At 40.2% G+C, this 26,256-nt stretch overlaps 1 protein-coding gene across 1 annotated transcript; it reads left to right on the forward strand.

Moving 5' to 3' along the window:
- Window positions 1-2,688: 2,688 nt before the first annotated feature.
- Window positions 2,689-14,925, forward strand: LOC139374962 (thioredoxin-related transmembrane protein 1-like). Its single transcript, XM_071116247.1, has 8 exons — window positions 2,689-3,123; window positions 5,544-5,659; window positions 6,132-6,177; window positions 6,623-6,751; window positions 8,942-8,987; window positions 10,838-10,939; window positions 11,254-11,320; window positions 11,643-14,925. Exons 1-8 carry the CDS (start codon window positions 2,921-2,923, stop codon window positions 11,867-11,869), a joined length of 936 nt encoding a protein of 311 aa, XP_070972348.1. The 5' UTR covers window positions 2,689-2,920; the 3' UTR covers window positions 11,870-14,925.
- Window positions 14,926-26,256: the final 11,331 nt, after the last annotated feature.

Raw genomic sequence — 26,256 nt, forward strand, 5'->3', positions numbered from 1 at the left:
TACAGCTCAGAGTTCAACACCATATAGTGCCCTCAAAGCGGCAGGGTAGCCTAGCGGTTAGAGCGTTGGACTAGTAACCGGAAGGTTGCAAGTTCAAACCCCCGAGCTGACAAGGTACAAATCTGTTGTTCTGCCCCTGAACAGGCAGTTAACCCACTGTTGTTAGGCTGTCATTGAAAATAAGAATTTGTTCTTAACTGACTTGCCTAAATAAAGGTAAAAAATAAAGGTAAAAAAAAATAAGCTAAGGACCGTGGGACTAAACACCTCCCTCTGCAACTGGATCCTGGACTTCCTGACAGGCCAGGCCCCAGGTATTAAGGGTAGGTAACAACACATTTGCCAAGCTGATCCTCACCACGGGGGCCCCTCAGGGGTGCGTGCTCAGTTCCCTCCTGTACTCCCTGTTCACACATGACTGCATGTGTGAACATAACAACAGTGGCCTAACAACACCATCATTAAGTTCACTGAAATTATGACACAGCCTATAGGGACAGGACAACAACCTCTCCTTTAACGTGATCAAGACAAAGGAGATGATTGTGGACTACAGGAAAAGGAAGACCGAGCATGCTCCGATTTTCATTGGCAGGGCTGTATTGGAGCAGGTTGAGAGCTTCAAGTTCCTTGGTTTCCACATCACCATCAAACTAACATGGTCCAAGCAGTCGTGAAGAGGGCACAACAAAACCTATTCCCCATATAGCATGGGTCCTCAGATCCTCAAAAGGTTTTAAACAGCTGCACCATCGAGAGCGTCCTGATGGGTTGCAGGTTGCATCACTGCCTGGTATGGCACTACAGAGTGTAGTGCGTACGGCCCAGTACATCGCTGAGGCGAAGCTTCCTGCCATCCAGGACCTCTATACCAGACGGTGTCAGAGGAAGGCCCTAAAAATTGTCACACTCCAGCCACCCTAGTCATAGACTATTCTCTCTGCTACGGCACTGCAAGTGGTACCGGAGCACAAAGTCTAGGTCCAAGAGGCTTCTAAACAGCTTCAACCCCCAAGCCATAAGACTCCTGAACATCTAATAAAATGGCTACCCAGACTATTTGCATTGTCCCCCCTTTTATGCTGCTACTACTCTTTGTTATTATCTATGCATAGTCACTTTAATAACTCTACCTACATGTACATATTACCTCAATTACCTTGACTAACCAGTATCCCCGCACATTGACTCTGTACCGGTACCCCCCTGTATATAGCCTCGCTATTGTTATTTTACTGCTGCTCTTTAATTATTTGTTACTTGTATTTCCTATTTTGGGGGGGTATTTTTCTTAAAAGTGCATTGTTGGTTAAGGGCTTGTAAGTAAGCATTTTAAGGTCCACAACTGTTGTATTCGGCGCATGTGACAAATACATTTTGATTTTATTTGACCAGGGCTTTTGGCACACCTAGGTTGCTACGCAGAAGCTGGCCAGCAGAGCTTGTGATTTCAAACTCAAAGACGGACAGTGCCACCTGCTAGTGGTATAGATAAAGCATGGACGAATGATTTTACGACGTTGCGGTCTTGATTGCAACATGTTATTTGCTTGTCGTGTGACCAAAAGTGGCAGCGGACTATGCAACAAACTCAAATATTTAGCATTAGAAAACAATTCTAAACTACGAAATAAAAACCCACCAATCATGAATTTTAATGTGACATTAAAGAGCTGTCAATGTGAACTGTATATTTTACAGTTGTTTAGAAAACTGCTGAGGGGCGGTTTCAGAGTTAGCTGGGTTTAAAGGAAGTAGAGGGTTGAAGTTAAAGTGATAGTGTAGAAATGAATGGCATCAATATATTAGATAAGAAATTGAATAACAATTTAGTCAGAGAAATTAACAGGACGTTTACCCTTGCTGCAATTTTTCAATGCACATCTTCATTTGATGTGAAATGGCAGCGAGCGTGGACTAATCCACATAAATATTTGATAACTGATAAAGTAAGATAAGTCTCTTACAAGATCCTTCACAGATGTAATCTTTGTAATTGTCTTATTTCTAAATATGTATTCATGTAGAAAAGGAATGTAGCTTTTGTGAGTTGGAAAACGAGACAATAGAGCATTTACTTTTTGATTGTTTGCATAGTGAAATATTTTGGACAGATATTAACATAGTGATAAGACGAGTAAACCTATAAGCATTACCAAATGTGATATTCTTTTTTATTGTACATACACGCACAGTGACTGCCAATATATTGTACATTTTTACATTTTATTGGGAAAAATGTTAATGGGTAAGTTCATGGGTAATTTAAAAAATATATATTTATCTAATTGATTTACAATATTATATAACATCCCTAACATATATACATATCAAATGATCAAAGATGTGCCTAACGTATTTGTCAAAAATGTGACTTGTCCATAGCGTAATATATATGTGGATTTTTTGTCTCTTGTTTTATGTAGAATGTTTTTATGTTGGCTTTTTTGTTTGTTATGTGTGATATATTTAAGCAATAAGGTCTGAGGTGTTGTGTTATATGGCCAATATACCATGGGTATTGCTATTATAAACTGGTTGTCAATGTAATTAGAGCAGTAAAAATAAATGTTTTGTCATACCCATGGTATACGATCTGCTATACCACGGCTGTCAGCCAATCAGCATTCAGGGCTCGAACCACCCGGTTTATAAATTGGTTTGTTCAATATTCTTGTAATGCAAAAAAATAAAAAGTAGAGGGTTGCCACTAGTTACCACAGCCACAAAGTCAAATATCGTGAACAATTTAAAAACATTTTTTTTAGGTTAGGGTTAGACATAATGTTAGCAGTGTGGTTAAGGTTAGGATCAAATCTGATTTTAAGAAGAGAAATTGTATAAATAGGCTGGGTTTAGCCATAATTATGACTTTGTGACTGTGGTAACTAGCAACGACCGACGAAGAGTTGACCTAAACATGGCGCCCTTGCTGGATTATAAAATCGGCGATGCTATGTTGTCTTCTTTACCTTTGCGATCAAAATCGATTCTCCTAACATGTTCACTAATTTTTGTTATTTACTTGACGTCGCAGCCAGCTTTGGCCAAACCGAGTAGCCTCAAAGAGATCACTGACGGAAACTGGGAAGACATCTTGGCAGGGGAATGGATGATTGAATTGTAAGTACAGCTAGCAAGCATGCTAAGCTAACTGCTTAGCTAGTCATAGAGCTACGTTGTTCGGCAATAGTCCCGTTTTTTATAGTCTTGAATCGGCACGTGTGGATTTTCAGACCACACCTAATCACCTAGTTCTGATCTTGATAAACTAGCGTAGCCTTGGCTTTAGATATGCAACAATGTAGCTAGGCTTGCAGCTAGGAATCTAAATGAAATGCTTTCAAGTAACACATGATAATCAGGTCCAATGAGGTGGAAAGCTAGCGTTTGGCTGCTGGATACTGAGTATTGTTGTTAGGCGTCTACATAGAATTAGCAGTGTTTCCACTACGATTTCTTTAAGCAGAGGTGGCAAACTTAGTGGGGGTGGGGGGCACCATATAAAAAAAATGTAGACACCCTCTTGGCCACTGAGACAATTGCTGTTTTCAAGGTAATTTCCTGTAATTTTGTCATGGGGCAGAGAGAAATGTGCAGTTTTAAAGCCATTTTCTTGCATTTCTACACATTTTGCTATGGCTTATGCTGTGTTATGCTATCTGAGTGTTTCAAACATTATAACAAAATCTATGGGGCCCCTTGCCATGCCATTTTTGGAATTTCCAACAGAGATTGCAGCACGGTCTGCATTTTTTTCATTGAGACCACACATACTATTCACACTTGATTTTTACACTCCCAAATATGAGATGACATGTATACAACTAACTTGAAGCAGCAAATTCTGAGAGGAAATCTGAGATTTGCTACATCAATTTTTTTTAAACTTAAGTTAATGGTAGCCAAATAGCCATTGACTCTTGAAGAATATAACTTTAGTTCAATTGTCTAACCCCATTAAAATACAAAATATATGCTTGTTTTACTTCATTGTTTGTAAACAATACAATTGTAAACCAACACTGTATAGCTTGCTTTTAGCTGTTCTGTTTACCGAAAAAGGTGATTTGTTGTTATTTGAACTGAAGAGGTTACAGTTCAAATGTATAGCTCTCGAAAAGCCTTCTCCGTAGGGTTTTCAGCTGTTAGTTTCTCCCACGGTTGGCTGCATGTGATCTACAAATCCGACACTGTATTTTAACGTTTAGAAACATCAATAATAATCATCGCTAGCAAAACATTTTTTTTTTTTAACACTACCGTTCAAAAGTTAGTGGTCACTTAGAAATGTCCTTGTTTTTGAAAGAAAATCACTTTTTTTTTGTCCATTTAAAATAACATAAAATTGATCAGAAGTACAATGTAGGCATTGACTACTTCTGATTTTTGAATGAAATATCTACATAGGTGTACAGATGCCCATTATCAGAAACCATCACTTCTGTGTTCCAATGGCACATTGTGTTAGCTAATCCAAGTTTATCATTTTAAAAGACTGATTGATCATTAGAAAACCCTTTTGCAATTATGTTAGCACATCTGAAAACTGTTGTGCATATTTAAAGAAGCAATAAAACTGGCCTTCTTTAGATTAGTTGAGTATCTGGAGCATCAGCATTTGTGAGTTTGATTACAGTCTCAAAATGTCCAGAAACAAAGAACTTTCTTCTGAAACTCGTCAGTTTATTCTTGTTCTGAGAAATGAAGGCTATTCCATGCGAGAAATTGCCAAGAAACTGAAGATCTCGTACAACGCTGTGTACTACTCCCTTCACAGAACAGCGCAAACTGTCTCTAACCAGAATAGAAAGAGTGGGATTTGATGTTATTTTAATGGACAAAAATAGCTTTTCCTTCAAAAACAAGGACATTTCTAAGTGCACCCACTACCTTTCAAAGGTTTATGCTTTTATATCAGCCCAAAATAATCTTTCAAATTAAAAATATATCCTTACTGTAGCAGTTTTGCACAGATCCATATGCTGTGTGTGCCTCCAGTTGATGGACTACACTTCTTCACCAGTTACTTATACACAGGTGTTTGGAGCCCATTAATTAGCACAGGTGGCCACCTCTGTCTTTCGTAAACAAGCACTGTAACATGGAGATGTGTCCATGTGGGAACCCTATAAAGGTGTGTATGAAGTAATTATTTCTCGCTAATATGAAAGATGCGTTACGTATGTTTCCAAAACCGTACCGCAAGCGATGCATTTTAACGTTCATAACGAGCGTTGGGGCTCTTAACAAAACTCCCCAGCCAGAAGATACTATCCTCCATGGGAGCTAAAGATGGTTAGCGTCAATTAATGGGGTAGGTTGTGTTGACCTAGCTAAGGTATGCTTCAGTGTCCATATGAAGAACTCTGATTTTAAAATCTTTTTACAATCATAGATATGACTAATGTTGATCATTCATAACATGTTGACAACTGCTACCATTGAATCTTGTGTAGTTGTCAGCTTATTTTGTTTGAAAACTGTCTAGCTAATGTTATTGTCATGCCAATGTTTGGCCTCACTTCACTCTTCCCCGGCAGCTTTGCCCCCTGGTGTCCGGCGTGCCAGCAGCTCCAGCCCATGTGGAATGAGTTTGCCGACTGGGGGGAGGACATGGGTGTCAACATAGCGAAAGTGGATGTTACTGAACAGCCTGGTATGTATACTCTCCTTCCCTGGCTGACTGCCTGCCCAACCGTCTGCTTGTCAATTACTTCCCTTTTCAGGTTTCACAGCGCTCCGTGATTAAGTTTCCCCTAGGTACAGATCTGCGATCAGCTCTCCATCCCCCAATCCTAACCTTAACTATTAGTAGGGAAAATGCTAAACTGACCCACGATCACAGTCTATGGGTAACTGCACCCTACTCCTTTCACAGATAAATTAGGCGGGGAGGGGTCAGAGAGCTTTGTATTAAGGCCCTGGCTGTTTCCCACAACACCCACTATGTTTTGTAGTGTAGACAATGCATGTCATTCTATCTAGCTATAGTCTATTATTGCCAGGTTTTTGTAGACCTGTAATATTAGTCAAGAACAAGATGTTGGTGTCATTCAGAGAAAGTCATATTATATATATTAAGTCCTATTCACTAACATTCTGCTCTCCTTCCCCCACCCGCACCTTAGGTTTGAGTGGACGATTCATTATCACTTCACTTCCGACCATCTACCAGTAAGTTTTCTCTCCGTTACGTGAAGTTGCTGTATGTCTCATATCCTGTTCTTCTCACAGATGCATGCCAACTAACCACTATGTAGACTGCACTCACCAGTAAATGTGATCATTTCAGTTTATAACCCTCACTGGAATGTGAGAGGCTGTTAGATAGCTTCAGACTTTGTCTGGGAAGACAAAATGTTAGTGTTTCTTTCTCATGTCTCTTTTTTTTGCTACTGTTGTGATCCTACGCCCAGTTTAGACACTAGCTTCCTATGTTGCTATAAAAAAGTAAATTATTTTCAATGGTAGAACTGTAAATATATAACCCTATAGCTTAGTGGAGCAATAGGCAAATAAACTACATCTGTCCTTATTGTGGTTAATGCCACTATTGGCTTGTTAAACTGTTTTCAATTGTGTGCTAGATTTCTATGATAACTGTGTGTGTGTGAATCAGCTGTAAGGATGGTGTGTTCAGGAGGTACCAGGGGGCTCGCACCAAAGATGACTTCCTAAGCTTTATTGATGAGAAGAAGTGGCAGGGCATTGAACCGGTTTCTTCCTGGTTTGGACCATCTTCCTTCATGTGAGTGGATGGTTTGATCGTCAGTCTCTTCTCCATACTGGGTCGCTCTGTGTGAAACTTAAACAAAATCCTTTTTGGATCTTTCTGAAATGTAATGAAAAGGTCAACTCGAGATGGGGATGGGCATGAGTAATTGAGAACTCGAGTACTCATACTGATGTCAACTCAATCTTTAAGCAGAGATTTAAAAAAAAAAAAAATGTTAAAAAAAAAAAATCTATTTGGTTGAAAGTTTGTCTTGGAGACCAAGTTAATTTGCTTTGACTCTAGTGTTCCATTTGTACATATGCATTTGAGGGACCAAAAAGTATATAAGCCAAGCATCAGAGTTATGTTCCCTAAATTCCCTTTCCCTCCGTGTCTCACGCCCTCCCTCTACTTCTGCGCCTACAGAGGTAAAAGCCTAGTTATAAAAACGTATCTAACTGACGAGATACACAAGCTACATTCCTTGCCAAATTATAGTTTTATCACAAATTCAAAATGGACTGTTTGGCTGAAGTAGTGATTTGTGTTCCAACAATGAGCTGCAGTTTTGGAATAATTGCGTCATTTTCAGCTTAGGCTATTTTCCGGTTGTCACTAGTTACCACAGCCACAAAGAAAAAATTGGCTGTAACGTGTAAAATCATTTTTGGTCTCAATATAAGGTTAGTCATAAAGAAAATTCCACACAGCAGGCATAATAAACTCAATTGAAAAGCCTTTGACATTTATGAAATGCTTGTAATTATACTTCTGTATTCCATAGTAACATCTGACAAAAATATCTAAAGACACTGAAGCAATTTGTGGAAATTAATATTTGTGTCATTCTCAACTTTTGACCATGACTGTATATATGAGGCAATTAGGATTTGTTATCTGTAGTGGTTATTATAAATTGCGTATTGTTGCTCACTGTTGGCATATAGATAAATTAGAAATGTATTTTCCAGTGCCGGCCTTAAATTGTTTTTATTTATTTTTTAATATTCCAATAGTCGAGTACCCCAAAAAAACGGTGGCAGACCAGGCCGTGGTTTGAGAAGTGAACTTTTTTCCCCCCTTGGTAGTTAATTGTCTCAATCGTTTTAAAGGCACAACCTAGATTCAAGCCACAGTCTTAAATATTTGAACGTTATTACTCCAAACTCGTGAAAGTGACAAACTGACACGTTAACATTTTCATCAAAAACGACTTTTATATCAAAGGAGTGCCTTTTGGTTTGACAGCCTGTGCAGTTCGGCGTGAGATGACCTTTAGACCCGATGACGTGTTTCTGAGCGTAGCTATCCGTCGCCATGACATCACCTACATGTGTGATTGGGGATTTCTATTGGAGAAGCAGTTTCTGCCTATCTTAGTGTACTGCTTTTTTTTGTTTTTTTTCGTCTTGTGCTCTTGGCGGTAGTGCAATTGATTCCTACTAGGTGCGAAGGGCTTTGGAAAAGTGTTCCCCTTTGAACCATTTTAATTTGTCTGCCTACACAGCGGACCGGACCACGAGAGCTGTGGCTAAATCAAGTGCACTGACAAAATACAGCAAAGAGCTGCTGTTTTTATTACGTTAATGGTGCATAGGCTTACATTTATTTTCTAAGCCATGTTTAAAAAAAATTGCTTTTTGACTGCGAAAGTGATCTTGACTCAGAGGTTGGTGACTGCTTTTAGAGGAAGGATGTTTCATACATATTTATAGTTTCGGTCTAAAAGGTTTGTTGAGATATTTAAGGCTATAACATGAGTGACCTGTACCCAGTATTGGATATAGGGGTAGATGACTCTACATGGAACTGTATGGTAGCTATCTCATGAAGACAGCATCTTATTTTTACTCATTCTTAACCACAATTGTTCTTCTCGTCAGTGACACACACTACACTTCAGAACCACAGGAAATATCAAATACTACACTCCAACCTCTCCTGGTAGTTACTTGCCACATAGTTTTAGGTTTAGACATGCAACCAACAGACCCAAATGGCACCCTACTCCCTATATAGTTCACTACGTTTGACCATAGCCCTGGTCAAAAGTAGAGCACTATATAGGAAATGGGGTGCCATTTGGGATGCAAACCATGCTTATTTCTCCCTCTGCCAGCCACTGACACTTTAACCTGGTAAAGTTTTGTTTTTAGCTGTTGATTATTAGATTCTCATTAAAAAAAGTCTAAAAGGTATTTTATTCCTTTTCTTCCTCTGCAGGATGAACACAATGTCAGCTCTCTTCAAGTTGTCAATGTTCATTAGGGTGAGTCCTGCTGTTGCCTTCTCCCTGCGTGCTGTTAGAACCCATTTGTACCACACTTTGGAACAAGGCCTTTAGGGTTCTGGTCCGAAAGTATTCATAACACTTGCCTTGTTCCACATTTTGATGTTACAGCCTGAATTCAAAATGTAATTCTCACCAATCTACACCTACTGCCCCATAATGACAAAGTGAAAACATGTATTTAGAAATGTTAACAAATGTATTGAAAATGAAATCTAGAAATATCTCATTTACATGTTAGAATAACCTTTGGCAGTGATTAGTGTTTCTAGTTAAATCTCTTAAGAGCTTTGCATGCCTGGATTGTACAGTATTTATCAATTTGGTTGTTGATCATTGCTAGACAATCATTTTCATGTCGTGCCATAGATTTTCAAGCAGATTTCATATAGAACTGTAACTCGGCCACTTAAGAACATTCTCGGTCATATTGGTAAGCAACTTTAGTGTAGATTTGGCCTTGTGTTTTAGGTTATTGTCCTGTTGAAAGGTGAGTTCATCTGGTGGAAAACAGACTGAACCAGGCTATCCTCTTGGATTTTGCCTGTACCTAGATCCATTCTGTTAATTTTTTTTATCCTGTAAAAACTCTCCAGTCCTTATCATTACAAGCATACTCATAACATGATGCAGCCACCACTATGCTTAAATATGGAGAGTTGTACTCCATAATATGTTGTATTAGATTTGCCCCAAACATAACACTTAGTATTCATGACCAATTCAACTGCCACTTTTTTTTCCCTCTTTTTTTTATTTTTCTCCCAGCATTATTTTTAGGGCCATGTTGCAAACCGGATGCATATTTTGGAATATTTGTATTCTGGGCAGGTTTCATTTTCACTCTGTTAATTAGGTTAGTATTTTGGAGTAGCTACAATGTTGTTGATCTATCCTCAGTTTTCTCCTATCACATCCATTAAACTCGTTTTTAAAGTCACCACATTGGCCCCATCGTGAAATCCCTGAGCGGTTTCCTTCATCTCTGGCAACTGAGTTAAGGACGCCTGTATCTTTGTAGTGACGGGGTGTATTCAAACTCCATCCAAAGTGTAATTAAAAACTTCACCATGCTCAAGGAAATATTCAGTGTCTGCTATAATTTATTTTTACCATTCTACCAATAGGTGCCCTTTGCGTGGCATTGGAAAACCTCCCTGGTCTTTGTGGTTGAATCTGTGTTTGAAATTCACTGAGGGACCTCACATATAATATATTTTGTGTGTGTGGTACAGAGAGTCATTCAAAAATCATGTTAAACACTAATGCACACAGTGATTCCATGCAACTTATGTGACTTGTTAAGCACCTTTTTTTACTCCTGAACTTATTTAGGATTGTCATAACAAAGGGGTTGAATACTTATTGACTAAGGACATTTCAGCTTTTCATTTCTATTTCATTTATACATATTTCTAAAAACATAATTCCACTTTGACATTATTGGGCGTTGTGAATTTAATCCATTTGAATTGAGTTTGACACTTGAGCTATAGGCTGTATTTGTTCTCCCGGCTTATCTCTCTCCATCACCTTCATGTATAGATAGACTCTAGAAAATTCCACTTTGACATTATGGGGTATTGAGTAGGACAGTGACTAAAAATCTAAATTGAATCCATTTGACACTAAATGTGGAAAAAGTTGAGGGGTGTGAATACTTTCTGAAGGCACCCGTATAGGGAATAGCTGCCATTTGGGACAAATTTTCACATGATTTGTGAACAATTTTAGGAGAATGTTCTTCTTAAACATGGTCAGGGTGGTTTGACTTGCATTTGACTTTAACTTACCTTTTTATTGCGTTCCTGTTGTCCTTTCCCCTCCAGCGTTGCCATAACTACCTGACAGAGCAGTTGGGTATTCCAGTGTGGGGCTCGTACATCATCTTTGGACTGGCCACTCTCTTCTCTGGCCTAGCCCTGGGACTGGTACGTTAAAGTCATACCCCTTGATATGTGATCCCTATGTATTCTGTCTTTGTTTGATGGATTTTACTTGCACTTTGATTTTAATGTACTTATAATGAAAGGTGTCCTGAAAGGCATCTGACAAAGTATTATTTAGTAGTATGTGCATACCCTCCATAGTGGGCCACCTATACAAAATGTGAGCAATGCAGGAAAAATGTATGACTTTGGATGTTATTGGAGGCAACGGGCGCAAGAGATCAATATCTTACAGTAACATCAAGTCTGCTCTCCTCGATAACCTCACCAGCCTCCCTTGTGCATTCTCTTCCCAGATACTGGTGTTCATAGCTGATTTTGTCTTCCCATCACGACGATTTAACTCCCCAAACTACTACCAGAGTGAGTATGAGATGACAGCGAATCCATGTTCATGCAAATGCAACTTTGCGAAGTATGTAGCACTGTTTATGTGCCGACATTAAGCAAGAACTCTTAGAGAAGTTATAGAGGAAGAATACATGAAATCATTTATCATAAACATTTCTTTCGAGAACAGACATTTTGTCTTTTTTTGTAGTCTTCCTAAGTTGTGACCCAGCTTCATAATCATGCGTGCATACATGTTTTAATTTAGGAGCAATGGCATGGAGTATATAATGTAACATATTTGTTATTGTCATGTTCTGTTATTCACATTGCTTTTGTCACTTTCCTGTTCCAGAGAAACAGACGATGGAACAAGCCAGGCTTATTCAGCAGCTGGAGGAAGAGCAGGAGGCCGATGGAGAGGAGGATGATGAGGACGATGAAGATGGCGAACAGGAGGAGGTCTGGAGGAGAGTGTCTCCAGTGGGCCGTCCCGAGGCCAGAGGGCTGGGTTACCCAGAGGAGGTCTTGCGAAAGAGGGTGGTTGGCAACCGTGAGGAGGAGGAGGAGGAGGACTCCTAGAGGGCTGGAGGGGAACTGCAGATGCCGCCTAACGCCCGTGGGAGACGCGGTGGGGCTGGGGAAGCAGCCCTGTTCGGGGCCCGAGCTCATATTTATAAAGCGCCTCAGAATAGGAGTCTTGATCTAGGATCAGTTTTGCCTTCTAGATCATAATAAATAAGATTATATGAGCAGGGGTAACTGATCCTAGATCACCACTCCTACTCTTTCATGCTTTATGAATATTAGTCCTGGCAGCAGTAGAGTTTACAGCAGACCGCTTACAGAGAGCCCTAGCGAAGCCCCGGCGATGTCGTCTGCTTCACCGGGAGTGCTCTCCTTTCACCACCAGCACTCCTGGACTGGAGGTGCTACCGCTACTGTACACTCCCAAGACTAGGGTCGTGTTCATTATCTATCTTTTGAAGAGAACAGACTGGAACAGGCAGGGTTTATCCAAATTTGTCCAATCTAAAATGCTCATTTTCCATTGCGTGCCCTAATGAGCCAATTAAATTGGGCGTGGTTTAGGTATGGAGTGCAGTAGAAATGGCACATTTTTTGCCAATTTTATGCTATGCATTTCTTTAGTGTTTATTGAATCTCTTTGTGCGTTAATCCATGTTTTAACAAATTATATACAGCTTGTGTTTTGTGCATTTCATTGTATGATATATTCCATATAATCTAATATGTACTTGTGTTTTTTTCTCCTTTTCACTGTTTTTGTATCTCAGAACTCCCATAATTTATTTTCATCCAAGTCTTCCTTGACAGACCGTGCATCCACCCACCGTGCTACTCCATAATGGTTTAGAATGGTTAAATATTGTGCAGAAGTACATCTGGAACCTCTTTTCCACCTTCATAATGAGTGCAGTTGGCAAGCTTTTATACAGGAACTTGTGATCAAATCTCTTCGGGGCAGGGACTCTCCGTTTCCATTTGGACTTTAATCAGCAATGGCACAAAGATGTTGACTTGAGTTACGATGCTCTGCTCTGGCTCTACAAGACTGGACGGTTTAATCTCTGCTGCCTGCCTGGTTTTTATTAAGTTTCACACCAATGTATGAAGGCTTGTGGTGCTAAACCTCCCTGGTGAATGTTGTTCAGTATGGATTATTAAAGAGCAACTGAACGTAATAAGGAATTTATCCTTTTAAAAAAACTGCTGGTGTTGCATCGGTATGAGTCAAACATTTTATTATAGTGTCAAAATTGACTATGAAGTGGAAATGGGATCATTTCGCTCCTGAAGTCAGTCTCGTCCATAACAGGTTTATGAGATGATTAGGAAAAAATGGTGTGTCATGGAATGAAGGGTTTATTTTTTTTATCCTGCCCCCAAGTAATCATCAACTTGGAGCACAATGCCATGGTCAATTTGGTTTGACATTCAATATCTTTATGGGGCTAGTTAGAATTACTCAAGGTACATGGGACAATATTTTAAAATATCAATACTGCCAGGTTTCAATTACTTAATGTCAATTTTTGAAATTGTAGAAATTAATATATATAGAAAGCATTTGAGGCAACTAAAAGGTGTGCAATATGAAAATGATGTACCATTTACATGTCACATTTTTCGTCCAGGTTTAGCCGGAGTAGGCCATCATTGTAAATAAGAATTTGTTCTTAACTGACTTGTCTAGTTAAATAAAAGGGTACATTTTAAAACAACTGAAAAGAAAAATAGCACCAACAATAGGATATACAAAGTCAAACCAATTTTGGGCCGGCTGAAGCTTTCTAGCTAGTTTGCTAGCTAGTCTAGGTAACTTCCAGATACAACATCTGGTTTGATGGTTTCAAGTTATCTAGAAGGGTGAGTAACTGTACTGTTTTGTCAGAGTGAAAGTACAAACACTTCCCTCATTCAAACACACACAAGAGACACCCACATCAAAACATGCCTCCATAACCCAGATGTTGTTCTCAGTTGCATTTACTGAATGATGAGAATTGAAACCGATGCTAAATCAGGAAGTTCAGCTCCACTTTAATACTGAGTTCATAACCAACTAGAAAAGTGGTAATTAGCAGTTGGGAAGTCGTAAATACCAGTTGGATGCGTTCAAGTGTTTTGAACTTGTTGAGAAACGCTGATTGGCTAATGGCCAACAAGCGGTGTCAACCATAAACAAAAAGTACAGCTGTCAAGTTGTAATGTTCAAAAAACAGATTTATTTACATGTTTTTTTGCGTTTAAGTGCTGAAATTGTATGTTATCGAGGTCATATTCTTAGTAGGTGACGTCAGAGGTCAGCATGTGGGAGAAGTCAGAGCTCAGGGATGATAGACAGGTTTCCCACTAGTAATTAGCAGTTGGAGAGGTGTTCAAGCTGATTTCTCCTAACAGGGCCATACTGGGGCGCGTTCACAACACCAACCTGTTACAAAGATATTGTGCTGTAAAATGTAAATAACCTTGTTTTGTCAATCTCCACTGTAAAGCTAATATCCACCCCTTTGTAAAGCTGGCAGTGGACTGTATTTTGGATTTGTATCTTATGTTGTGTTCACCTGTGTGTGATGTTCTTCCATATTAATCAGAACCGTTTATGATTATTGATTGGTAATGGGCTGTCATGTCAGTCAGCCGTCAGACACAATGCATGCCCGTCATTACAGCTACAATTATTAAGGGAGTTCTTTAATAGCCTGGTCCCAGATCTGTTTGTGCTGCCTTGCCAACTCCTATGGTCACTCTGGCTCTTCTATTTTGGAAAAAACTATGGGTGTTTCTCAATACTACTGCGCTGCTCACTCCCGTGCTCCTAGTGCAGTCTTTGAGGGCATTCTCTTGAGTGTGACATTTATTAGGACGAGAGTGTGGAAACGCATACATTTTACATTTGAGAAGCGCTGCACACTCCCGTGCTACTGCGTTACCTTTTGACCGTTTACAGTAAATTGTGTCACCAACATGTCGGCTGCTCATCTACAGTATGCTGGACTTTCCTGGATCACAACTACCCTTAATAACATGTAATATGTCAAAACATTTGTAGATCTGAACATCAGATTTAGTTTAATATTGCATTATTGTCAGTAAAGCAATTGAGACTTTTTAATCTGTTTTGTGTTTTGTATTATTTATCTACATAGACATTTGGAAGTAAAGACCAACAAAATCCAACTTATCACATGGCATGTGCATGGGCTCCATGATGAAAAAGCATATGGTTCTCAAACACTTAAAGAGATTGTCAGAAGTTTTATTGCAAGAGTTAAATTTAATTTAAAGAGCTGGTTTGGAGAGGCCGATGCTGCCGCCCACTGTAGTAACAGCAGCGGTGTAGTGCAGGTATAGGGTGCCCCCTGGCAGAAAAGACAGAACTAGACAGCATTGCGCATGGTGATCCGAGCCACCTTGCTTCTACATCTGCAGTGCTTGCTGTTTGGGGTTTTAGGCTGGGTTTCTGTACAGCACGTTGAGATATCAGCTGATGTACGAAGGGCTATATAAATACATTTGATTTGATTTGTTTGGCGCTTTAGACTGTGTTTCTGTATAGCACTTTGTGACATCGGCGGATGTGAAAAAGGGCTTTATAAATACATTTGATTGAATCATTTGTGCCAGGTGTGATATCCCTCCTAAACAGCTCGGGCTAATGGTCCTATCGACCCAGTAAGACCAGCAGGCTAGTCTCTTTTTATTGGTATGTAACTGTTATGAATGTTGTATTGTCAATTTGTTTTCTACTGTATTTAAACGCCATTTTAAACGTGTACATGATACTGCAACAAAATGTCCCCATGGGGACAATAAAGTCAGTAAGTAAGATATGTAGTCATCCTGATAAATAAGAATACAGAATTGTCCCTTATATCTCAGCACATGGACCAAGAAGGCTGTTTTCTAATGTTGAATTGTACCATACATGGTGAAAAATACACATTGATTTATTTGTATATTCATCCCACCAAGGACATAATTTGGTGTTTTTAGATTGCTATAATAGATTATTTTAGCAGGTGACCTAAATTATACACTGATCAAAAATATAAATGCAACATGCAACAATTCAAAGATTTTACTGAGTTACAGTTCATTAAGGAAGTCAGCCAATTTAAATACATTTATTAGGCCTTAATCTATGGGTTTTCAAATGACTGGGAATACAGATAGGCATCTGTTGATCACAGATACACCATCAAAGTATGTGAACACCTGCTCATTGAACATCTAATTCCAAAATTGGCTTTAATATGGAATTGGTCCCCCCTTTGCTGCTATAACAGTCTCCACTCTTCTGGGAATACTTTCCGCTAGATGTTGGGACATTGCTGAGGGGACTTGCTTACATTTAGCCACAAGAGCATTGGTGAGGTCGGGCACTGATGTTGGGCGATTACGCCTAGCTCGCAGTCGGTGTTCCAATTCATCCCAAAGGTGTTCGATAGGGTTGAGGTCAGGGCTCTGTGCAGGCCTGTCAAGTTCTTCCACACTGATCTTGATAAATAATTTCTGTTTGGACCTCACTTTGTGCACGGGGGCATTGTCATGCTGAAACAGGAAAAGGCCTTCCCCAAACTGTTGCCACAAAGTAGGAAGCACAGAATCGTCTAGAATGTCATGCTCTAGCATTGAGATTTCCCTTCACTGGAACTAAGGGGCCTTGCCCGAACCATGAAAACGGCACCAGACCATTAGTACTCCTCCACCAAACTCTACAGTTGGCGCTATGTATTCGGATAGGTGTTCGCCTTCCACTGCTCCTCATGGCGGTGAGCTTTACACCATTCAGGCTGTTGCTTGGCATTGCGCATGGTGATTTAAGGCTTGTGTGCTGCTGCTCGGCCATGGAAACCGATTTCATGAAGCTCCCGAGGAACAGTTCTTGCGCTAAAGTGGCTTCCAGAGACAGTTTGGAACTCGGTGGTGAGTATTACAACCGAGGACAGACGTTTTTTACGCGCTTCAGCACTCAGCGGTCGCGTTCTGTGAGCTTGTGTGGCCTAACACTTCATGGCTGAGCCGTTGCTGCTCCTAGACGTTTCCACTTCACAATCACAGCACTTACAGTTGACCGGAGCAGCTTTAGCAAGGCAGAAATTTGACGAACTGATCTGTTGGAAAGGTGGCATCCTATGACGGTGCCACGTTGAAAGTCACTGAGCTCTTCAGTAAGTTAAATCTATGGAGATTGCATGGCTGTGTGCTCAAGTTTATACACCTGTCAGCAACGGGTGTGGCTGAAATTGCAGTATCCACTCATTTGAAGGGGTATCCACATACTTTTGTATATAAGGTGTATACCAAATAACAAATATACCAAAAAACTATTGAGGGCAAATAAATCAGATTTTACCATTCAGACACTAGCTAAGCGACATGGCCAGGAATCAGATTTGTATCTGACTTCAAACCAACTATGAAGGTGCCTTGAAATGTGGCTTGAAATATCTGATTCCATGTGCTTTTTTACTGTTTTCTATAAATAATCAACTAATGTTTGAATCCAACTTTTCTTGTCACTCCAGTACCTTGACGGAAATCTACATTTATTAGCTGACTCACAATCGGTAAAATACTGTGAAGTTTTACAATGATGTCTAGAAGTTTCATTTTTAGCATTTGCTTTCGTTTACAGCCCAAGCTTTTAGTACATACATTTTTTTTTGTGACAGGATTTGAGCTTGTAAAACCAATAATGTCCAGTGGGTGGCAGTCTTTCACTTATTTTCCACTGCGGAAAATCAAATGTGCTATCATGGGAGCAATTTTATTTTTCTCTCTCCTCCATCTTCTCTCGCCTCCTTTGGAAAAAGGTCAAAGATAATCGAGGAGAGGCAGCGAGTGAACCTGGACGAAAATGCGCTTGTATGCAATGAGAAGCTCCTTCTCCACTTACTCATCATCAGGCAAGTTACGTTTACTGGATGTATCCAGAAATAAATGTGAAAAGTGATTAAAAAAACAAATTAAGTTCATTGTGCAAGATGTTTTATATACTGAACTTAGATATAAATGCAACATGCAACAATTTCAAAGATTTTACTGAGTTGCAGTTCATATATGGAAATCAGTCAATTGAAATAAATCATTAGGCCCTAACCTATGGATTTCACATGACTGGGCAGTGGTGCAGCCATGGGTGGGCCTCCCTCAAAACTTGAGACACCTGTGGCGTTGTGTTGTGTGACAAAACGGCACATTTGAAAGTGGCCTTTTATTGTCCCCAACACAAGGTGCACCTATGTAACGATCATGCTGTTTAATCAGCTTCTTCATATGCCACGCCTGTCAGGTGGATGGATTATTTTGGCAAAGGAGAAATGCTCACTAACAGGGATATAAACACATTTGTGCACAACATTTGAGAGAAATCAGCTATTTGTACAAATGGAAAATGTCTGTTCATGAAACATTAAACACTTTACATGTTGAAGTTATTTTTGTGTAGTGTAGATAAAATGATAAGTAGCGTATCAATTTTAAATATGTGCATGCTTTTTTCCTCCTACAATACAACAGCTGGGGGTGGCATATATCAAATCTCTTCCGCGGTAGGATACACTTGTGCTTCCTTGCCAAAAGGAGGATATTGAGGAGGGGTGGACCTTCTATTTGCCTACTATTTGACACACTCCTCGCCCACTCTACCACTTAACGATTTCCCGGTCATGGAGTAGAGAGGAAGGAGGATGGACTTTTGCACAAATGAGAAAAAGACAATGACTGGGGAGTATGCTCCGCTCTGGAGGATTCCTGGTATGCGCTCTGGAGGATTCCATCGTGATACACGCGCTGTATCACACGCACTGTATATATATATTGTATACACAAGTGTCTCTGTCCATCCCGCTTATTGGCTGTAAAGAGAGTGAGTTTAGTGCTGTCATGTCACAGTAGATGTGTAGTGCTGAGTTGCAGTGTGGTGTTGGGTCACTCCTTAATCACACAGCACTACACTCACTCTCCTTATTAATCACACAACAGGCAGAAGAAGGGCACACACACACACACACACACACACATACATAAACATCCATCTTTGCACCTCTCTATGGTTCAGTCAACCAGTGAGAGAGGCAGGATCATATAGCTTCAAGTCTAATTTTATTGGTCACATATTTAGCAGAAGTGATTGCGGGTGTAGTGAAATGCTTGTCATATGGTTGTTTTTCAGCTGGATGTTTGTGGTTTGAGGCAGCAAACCCCTTCTGGTCTCTGGACCAGGGGCTTCAAGTCAAACAGGCAGGCCTCAACACAAAAATACCCCTCTTTCACACTAATTACTGAAAGGCACAATAAGCCAATATCAAATTATTTCTGGGTAACAGTTAAGTACCTTTCTGTGATTGTTTTCAATTAAAATGGTCAAAAAAATAAACTAAAACAGTTTCTTGGCAAGAGCAATTTCTCAAGCATTAATTTTGCTAAGGCTGTCTGGGAGTGGTCTGAGTTGGGAGGAGGAAAACTGAAAACTAGTTGTTATTGGCAGAGAGGTTCTGGAACTCTCTTTCTTATTTGTCTATTGTCTATTTACCAAAACTCCATCCCATCAAAACAGGCTGAAATGTCAAGCAGTCTTTTCAAACAGCTCTTATACTTAAAGCACATTATCGCAATTTGCACAATTTCACAGTATTCCAACCTCATAGTGTGGAAATACATATAAATACAGGGAAATCACATTTTGACTGCACTGGGGCTTTAAATAGATGTGTGCTGTGCTGTATGGATGTAAAGCAATTCAAATGAACTCCCAGAGTTATCCCATGCTTGTTGGGTAGTACAGAATCAGATTCACAGGAAAAAACACAGTTGCTGAAATAAACAAGGAAATGGTTTATTAAGTTCATGTGTTGAATTCTGAAACGCAGCTCAGAAAGGAACGTTTCCTAGTGTGGGAAAAGCTGTTTTCTTTAGTGGTCTATTGCACCCAGCACCACTGAGGTGGAAACCGTGACTCAGGTTAGGGTTAGGGCGCTCTGCTCCCTCCCTACCCATGCAGGGTGGTTTTAGGGAGGTCCTCCTCCACACCCCAGGATAGGGACGTGCAGTTAATCTAGGAACAAGATGGGCCAGTCCCAATTTGCTACCTACCCCCTCCCCTTGGCTCTAAACCTCATCCAGCAACACGATCATTGTGTACTGTAATAACACTGTGCTTTCAGGGGGGTTCCATACAGGGAGGAGGAAAGCCATACACAGAGCCCCAGGCTTCATGTGGTACAGGCCATAGGAGCTGTGGTTCCCCATTACAGCTCGCCTCCCTTTTTCCTGCTACACTTACTTTGTTTTTAAAGAACTGGATGACATCAGTATATAGGGTGTATTTTATGCTTATTACATCTGCCTGTGTGTGTGTGCGCCGGTGCACGCCACGGGCAACAAGGCATCACTTGTTCTTGGAGTCTGGACTGGTGTTTCCCTTCAGTGTCTGTTTTTCGGCTTATGCCTTTAGTATAAAACGCCTCAAAACCCATGACTGTTACTGAGTGTGTGTTTGCCATATGTTGAGAAAGGGGCTCTGCCAACAGGTCTTCTCTCTATCAGTAAGAATCCAGAGAATTTTTAGGGAGAAAACCATCCATGTCTCTCTGTGTGTACACACTGGACAACAACAGCAGCACGGGCTGCCGTAAGAATAGGCACTGCACTGCTTCCAAAATGCCACTCTTTATTCCCCCACTGTGGGGAGTTTACCCTGCACTCTCAGCACGATCAAATATAAATATCACTGTCATGTCTACCTCTGAAAAGCCTCCTGGTGAAGCAATAAAAACAATCAAGCATCCCAGAAAAGTGCTAAAAATAGCCCACATTACCTACAGTGCCTTGCGAAAGTATTCGGCCCCCTTGAACTTTGCGACCTTTTGCCACATTTCAGTCTTCAAACATAAAGATATAAAACTGTATTTTTTTGTGAAGAATCAACAACAAGTGGGACACAATCATGAAGTGGAACGACATTTATTGGATATTTCAAACTTTTTTAACAAATCAAAAACTGAAAAATTGGGCGTGCAAAATTATTCAGCCCCCTTAAGTTAATACTTTGTAGCGCCACCTTTTGCTGCGATTACAGCTGTAAGTCACTTGGGGTATGTCTCTATCAGTTTTGCACATCGAGAGACTGACATTTTTTCCCATTCCTCCTTGCAAAACAGCTCGAGCTCAGTGAGGTTGGATGGAGAGCATTTGTGAACAGCAGTTTTCAGTTCTTTCCACAGATTCTCGATTGGATTCAGGTCTGGACTTTGACTTGGCCATTCTAACACCTGGATATGTTTATTTTTGAACCATTCCATTGTAGATTTTTCTTTATGTTTTGGATCATTGTCTTGTTGGAAGACAAATCTCCGTCCCAGTCTCAGGTCTTTTGCAGACTCCATCAGGTTTTCTTCCAGAATGGTCCTGTATTTGGCTCCATCCATCTTCCCATCAATTTTAACCATCTTCCCTGTCCCTGCTGAAGAAAAGCAGGCCCAAACCATGATGCTGCCACCACCATGTTTGACAGTGGGGATGGTGTGTTCAGCTGTGTTGCTTTTACGCCAAACATAACGTTTTGCATTGTTGCCAAAAAGTTCAATTTTGGCCAGAGCACCTTCTTCCACATGTTTGGTGTGTCTCCCAGGTGGCTTGTGGCAAACTTTAAACAACACTTTTTATGGATATCTTTAAGAAATGGCTTTCTTCTTGCCACTCTTCCATAAAGGCCAGATTTGTGCAATATACGACTGATTGTTGTCCTATGGACAGAGTCTCCCACCTCAGCTGTAGATCTCTGCAGTTCATCCAGAGTGATCATGGGCCTCTTGGCTGCATCTCTGATCAGTCTTCTCATTGTATGAGCTGAAAGTTTAGAGGGACGGCCAGGTCTTGGTAGATTTGCAGTGGTCTGATACTCCTTCCATGTCAATATTATCGCTTGCACAGTGCTCCTTGGGATGTTTAAAGCTTGGGAAATCTTTTTGTATCCAAATCCGGCTTTAAACTTCTTCACAACAGTATCTCGGACCTGCCTGGTGTGTTCCTTGTTCTTCATGATGCTCTCTGCGCTTTTGACGGACCTCTGAGACTATCACAGTGCAGGTGCATTTATACGGAGACTTGATTACACACAGGTGGATTGTATTTATCATCATTAGTCATTTAGGTCAACATTGGATCATTCAGAGATCCTCACTGAACTTCTGGAGAGAGTTTGCTGCACTGAAAGTAAAGGGGCTGAATAATTTTGCACGCCCAATTTTTCAGTTTTTGATTTGTTAAAAAAGTTTGAAACATCCAATAAATGTCGTTCCACTTCATGATTGTGTCCCACTTGTTGTTGATTCTTCACAAAAAAATACAGTTTTATATCTTTACGTTTGAAGCCTGAAATGTGGCAAAAAGGGGGCCGAATACTTTCGCAAGGCACTGTATGTAGCCCAAGAAATAAGGTTCATGAAATCGCTAACTTGCTAGTAACAGATAGCCAGTATATGAATGTTGGTTGCTGGATCGATCGTTGCTGGATCGAAACCCTGAGCTGACAAGGTAAAAATCTGTCGTTCTGCCCGCTGAGCAAGGCAGTTAAACTGCTGTTCCCAAGGCGCCGTGGATGTCAATCAAGGCATCCCTCCGCACCTCTCTAATTCAGAGGGGTTAAGTGTGGAAGACACATTTCTGTTGAATGCATTCAACTGTACAATGTATCTCACCCAAAGCCTATTATTGTGGGAAGTTGCTATAGACCACCAAGTGCTAACAGTCAGTATCTGGATAATATGTGTGAAACGCTTGATAATGTATGTGATACAACAGAGAGGTATATTTTCTGTGTGACCCAAAAAATGTATTGGCTTTCATCAAGCTGTCACACTCAAGAAAAAGCTTCAAACTGCAACTAGTGCCTGCAACCTGGTGGAAGTTATCAGTCAACCTACCAGGGTACATACAAAATCACTCACATGTATGGATCACATTTTTACTAATGCTGCAGAAATGTTGCTCTAAAGCAGTATCCACATCCATTGGATGTAGTGATCATAAGATACATGTACATAGTAGCCATATGTAACTGACAGTTAGACTTACAGGTTATGTCGTTGTCTTTTGTTTGAGTTGTTTACGTGTCCGCTGTGCGGGGGAAATGATAAGCCAAGGGGAACTACGTAGCTAAAACTGTTGTAACACACTTTTGGAGGGAAGGCAATCCCGCGCTGTGTTAGCTAAGTTTTCATGTCATCAGGTGTAGTTCGTAAAGGTTGAAGCGTGTATGTTAGGATGAAGTGTGAATTCATGCCAGGAATAATAATTGTGAAGTTTGATTTCCTCCCTTCTGTAATAAGCAGCCAATGAGGTATTTTTCCTTTATTCATGTGTTTAATCTGATACTGTTATAACGCTGGTTAAACTGTTATGTATGTAAGCACTTCAGAGTTATACCAAGATAATAAGTCACTCGTAAGATAAGGTTGTAAGAGTGTGCTTAACTGTATTTTTCATTTACTTTATAGTTCTCACGGAAGGTGATAATTCTGACTAGAACTACAGAATAAAGCCGCCAGTTAAAATCCAGGAACGGTTGTGCTCGTGGTTACTGAAGGGAGCTTCACCATATCTAAGAAAACCAACGTTTCAAAAGCCTGGCCAAATATAGTGTACCTGAGGTCATACTAGAGGTTTTGTAGTGATCCCTATGTTGAAGATGTAAAGAATATTTGCTGGTCTGTGGTGTGTAACGAGGAGCAACCAGACGCTGCACTTGAATCATTCATGAAATTGCTTATTTTAATTACTAATAAGCATGAGCCCCTTGAATAAAATTACTAAAAACGGTTAAATCCCCATGGATGGATGAGTAATTGAATAATTGTATGGTTGAGAGTAACAAGGGCAAAATAAATGACAAATACAGTATGTCTGGCTGCACAGCTGATTGGCAAATGTACTGTAAATTGAGAAATCATGTGGCTAAACTTAACAAAAAGAAGAATAAATTGTACTATGAAACAAAGATAAAGGATGATAGTACACTTTGGTGCACCTTACATTAAATTTTGGGCAAAAGGTGAACTCAGCTCCTTCATTGAATCAGATGGCTCATTCATCAAAACCCAGTAATTTGCTAGATTAGCAAACATAGGCATGACATCAAATGCCAACAACAAACTCTGAACCTACACATCTATACATAATTGACCAAATTATGAAAGACAGGCATTGTAATTTAGAATTCTGTGACATGAGTGTGGAAGAGTTAAAATGTTTTATTGTTGTCTATCAACAATGACAAAGCCTATGGGAAAGTGTGTGCCCTCAGGCCTGAAGGGAACCAAAACTCATTCCGCTTCCCAAGAATAGCAAAGCACCCTTTATTGGTTCAAACAGTCGAGCAATTGGCCTGCTATTTATTTATTTTTTAAATAGTGTTTCACAAGATACAATGCTATTTCACAGTAAACAAATTAACTTTTAGCACACTTATAGGGAGGGGCACTCAACTTACACAAATGACTGATGATTGGTTGAAGGAAATTGATTATAAGACTTCAGTGCAGCTTTTGAAATTATCGATCAGTCTGCTGCTGATAAAACGTGTGTGGCTTTACATCCTCTACTATATTGTGGATCAAGAGTTTCCTGTTTAAAAGAACACAGAGAGTGTTCTTTAATGGAAGTCTCTAGAACATAATCTAGGTGGAGTCGGGCATACTCCAGGGCAGCTGTCTAAGCCCCTTACTTTTTTCAATTTTTACAAGTTATGAGCTAGTCCTAAATATATATAAAAAAAACTAAACCGAATAATGTCGCGCTCACCTCAGTCCTCATGAAGTGCTTCGAGAGGCTGGTCATGTCCCAAATCAATTAAAACATGCCAGGCACCTGCCAGTTCATTGACTACAGTTCAGCATTCAACAGTAATGTTCCCTCTAATCTCTACATCAATCTCAGAGCCCTGGTCTGGGAACCACCTTCTGCAACTGGATCCTGGACTTCCTGACAGGCAGACCGCAGGCTGTGAGGATTGGCAACAACACCTCTTCCACACTGACTCTTAAAATGGGGATCGGCCCCTTTTTTTTCAATTTTCGCCTAAAATGACATACCCAAATCTAACTGCCTTTAGCTCAGGCCATGACGCAAGGATATGCATATTCTTGGTACCATTTGAAAGGAAACACTTTGAAGTTTGTGGAAATATGAAAGGAATGTAGGAGAATATAACACATAAGATCTAGTAAAGGTAATACAAAAACAAAAATATTTTTGTAATTTTTTTTGGAGCATCATTTTTGAAATGCAAGAGAAAGGCCATAATGTAATATTCCAGCCCAAGTGCAATTTGGATTTTTGCATATGTGCAAAGTTTCAAACTGATGATCCATTGAATTTCTGTTAAATATTTTGTATCAAGACTGCCCAAATGTGCCTAACTTTTCATGTTCAAAACTGTGCACTCTCCTCAAACAATAGCAATGGTATTCTTTCATTGTAATGGTTACTGTAGATTGGACAGTGCAGTTAGATTTAACAAGAATTTAAGCTTTCTGCCAATATCAGATATGTCAATGTCCTGGGAAATGTTCATATTACTTACAACCTCATGCTAATCGCATTAGCCTACGTTAGCTCAACCGTCCCGCAGGGGACCCACCAATCTTGAAGAAGTTTTAACACCGGGGCCACCCAGGAGGTGTCCCCAGTCCTCTGCTGTACTCGCTGTTCACACACGACTGTGTGGCTTTGCACAACACCAGCTCCATCATCCAGTTTGCTGATGACAACTTGGTTGTAGGCCTGATAACCAACAATCACAAGTCAGCCTGTAGGTAGGAGGTAAGTGAACTGGCATTGTGATGCCATGACAACAACCTCTACCCTCAACCTCAGCAAAACAAAGGAGTTGATTGTTGACTTCAGGAAGCAGAGGAGGGAACATGCCCCAATCCACATCAATGGGACCATAGTAGAGAGCATCACAAGTTTTAAGTTCCTCTGCATCCACATCACCGAGGACTTGTCATGGACCAACACCACCACCACTCTTGTCAAGAGGGTGCAACAGAGTCTCTATAATGGTGACAAACGGTGCACAAAAAGGGCCTATATAAAGCTGTCCCATCAGCAGAGTCCCAACAGCAGTCCCAACTCCTTACCACTGCTACACCTGGCTATCAGCGGAGCCTTGTCCGGCAGCGAAACAGTTCATTCAGCCTCATTTACTGCCTTTAAAAAAACATAGCTGATATGGCTGACTTGCTTAAACAAATGTGGTTTCTACTGACAATTGAGCTGTACAAACTATGGCATAAGGGGACGACAAGAGGCAATCCGTAATTTTGATTAAGACATTAATGAGCGAGCTAGGACGGACGTAGTCAATATAACTATTTGTTCAGCACTTTTGAAATGTACAGCAACATAATTCAGATCATGGGCCGTTCTTACAGTGT

The sequence above is a fragment of the Oncorhynchus clarkii genome, chromosome 19, assembly GCF_045791955.1.
Source record: "Oncorhynchus clarkii lewisi isolate Uvic-CL-2024 chromosome 19, UVic_Ocla_1.0, whole genome shotgun sequence".
Taxonomy (NCBI): Eukaryota; Metazoa; Chordata; class Actinopteri; order Salmoniformes; family Salmonidae; genus Oncorhynchus; species Oncorhynchus clarkii.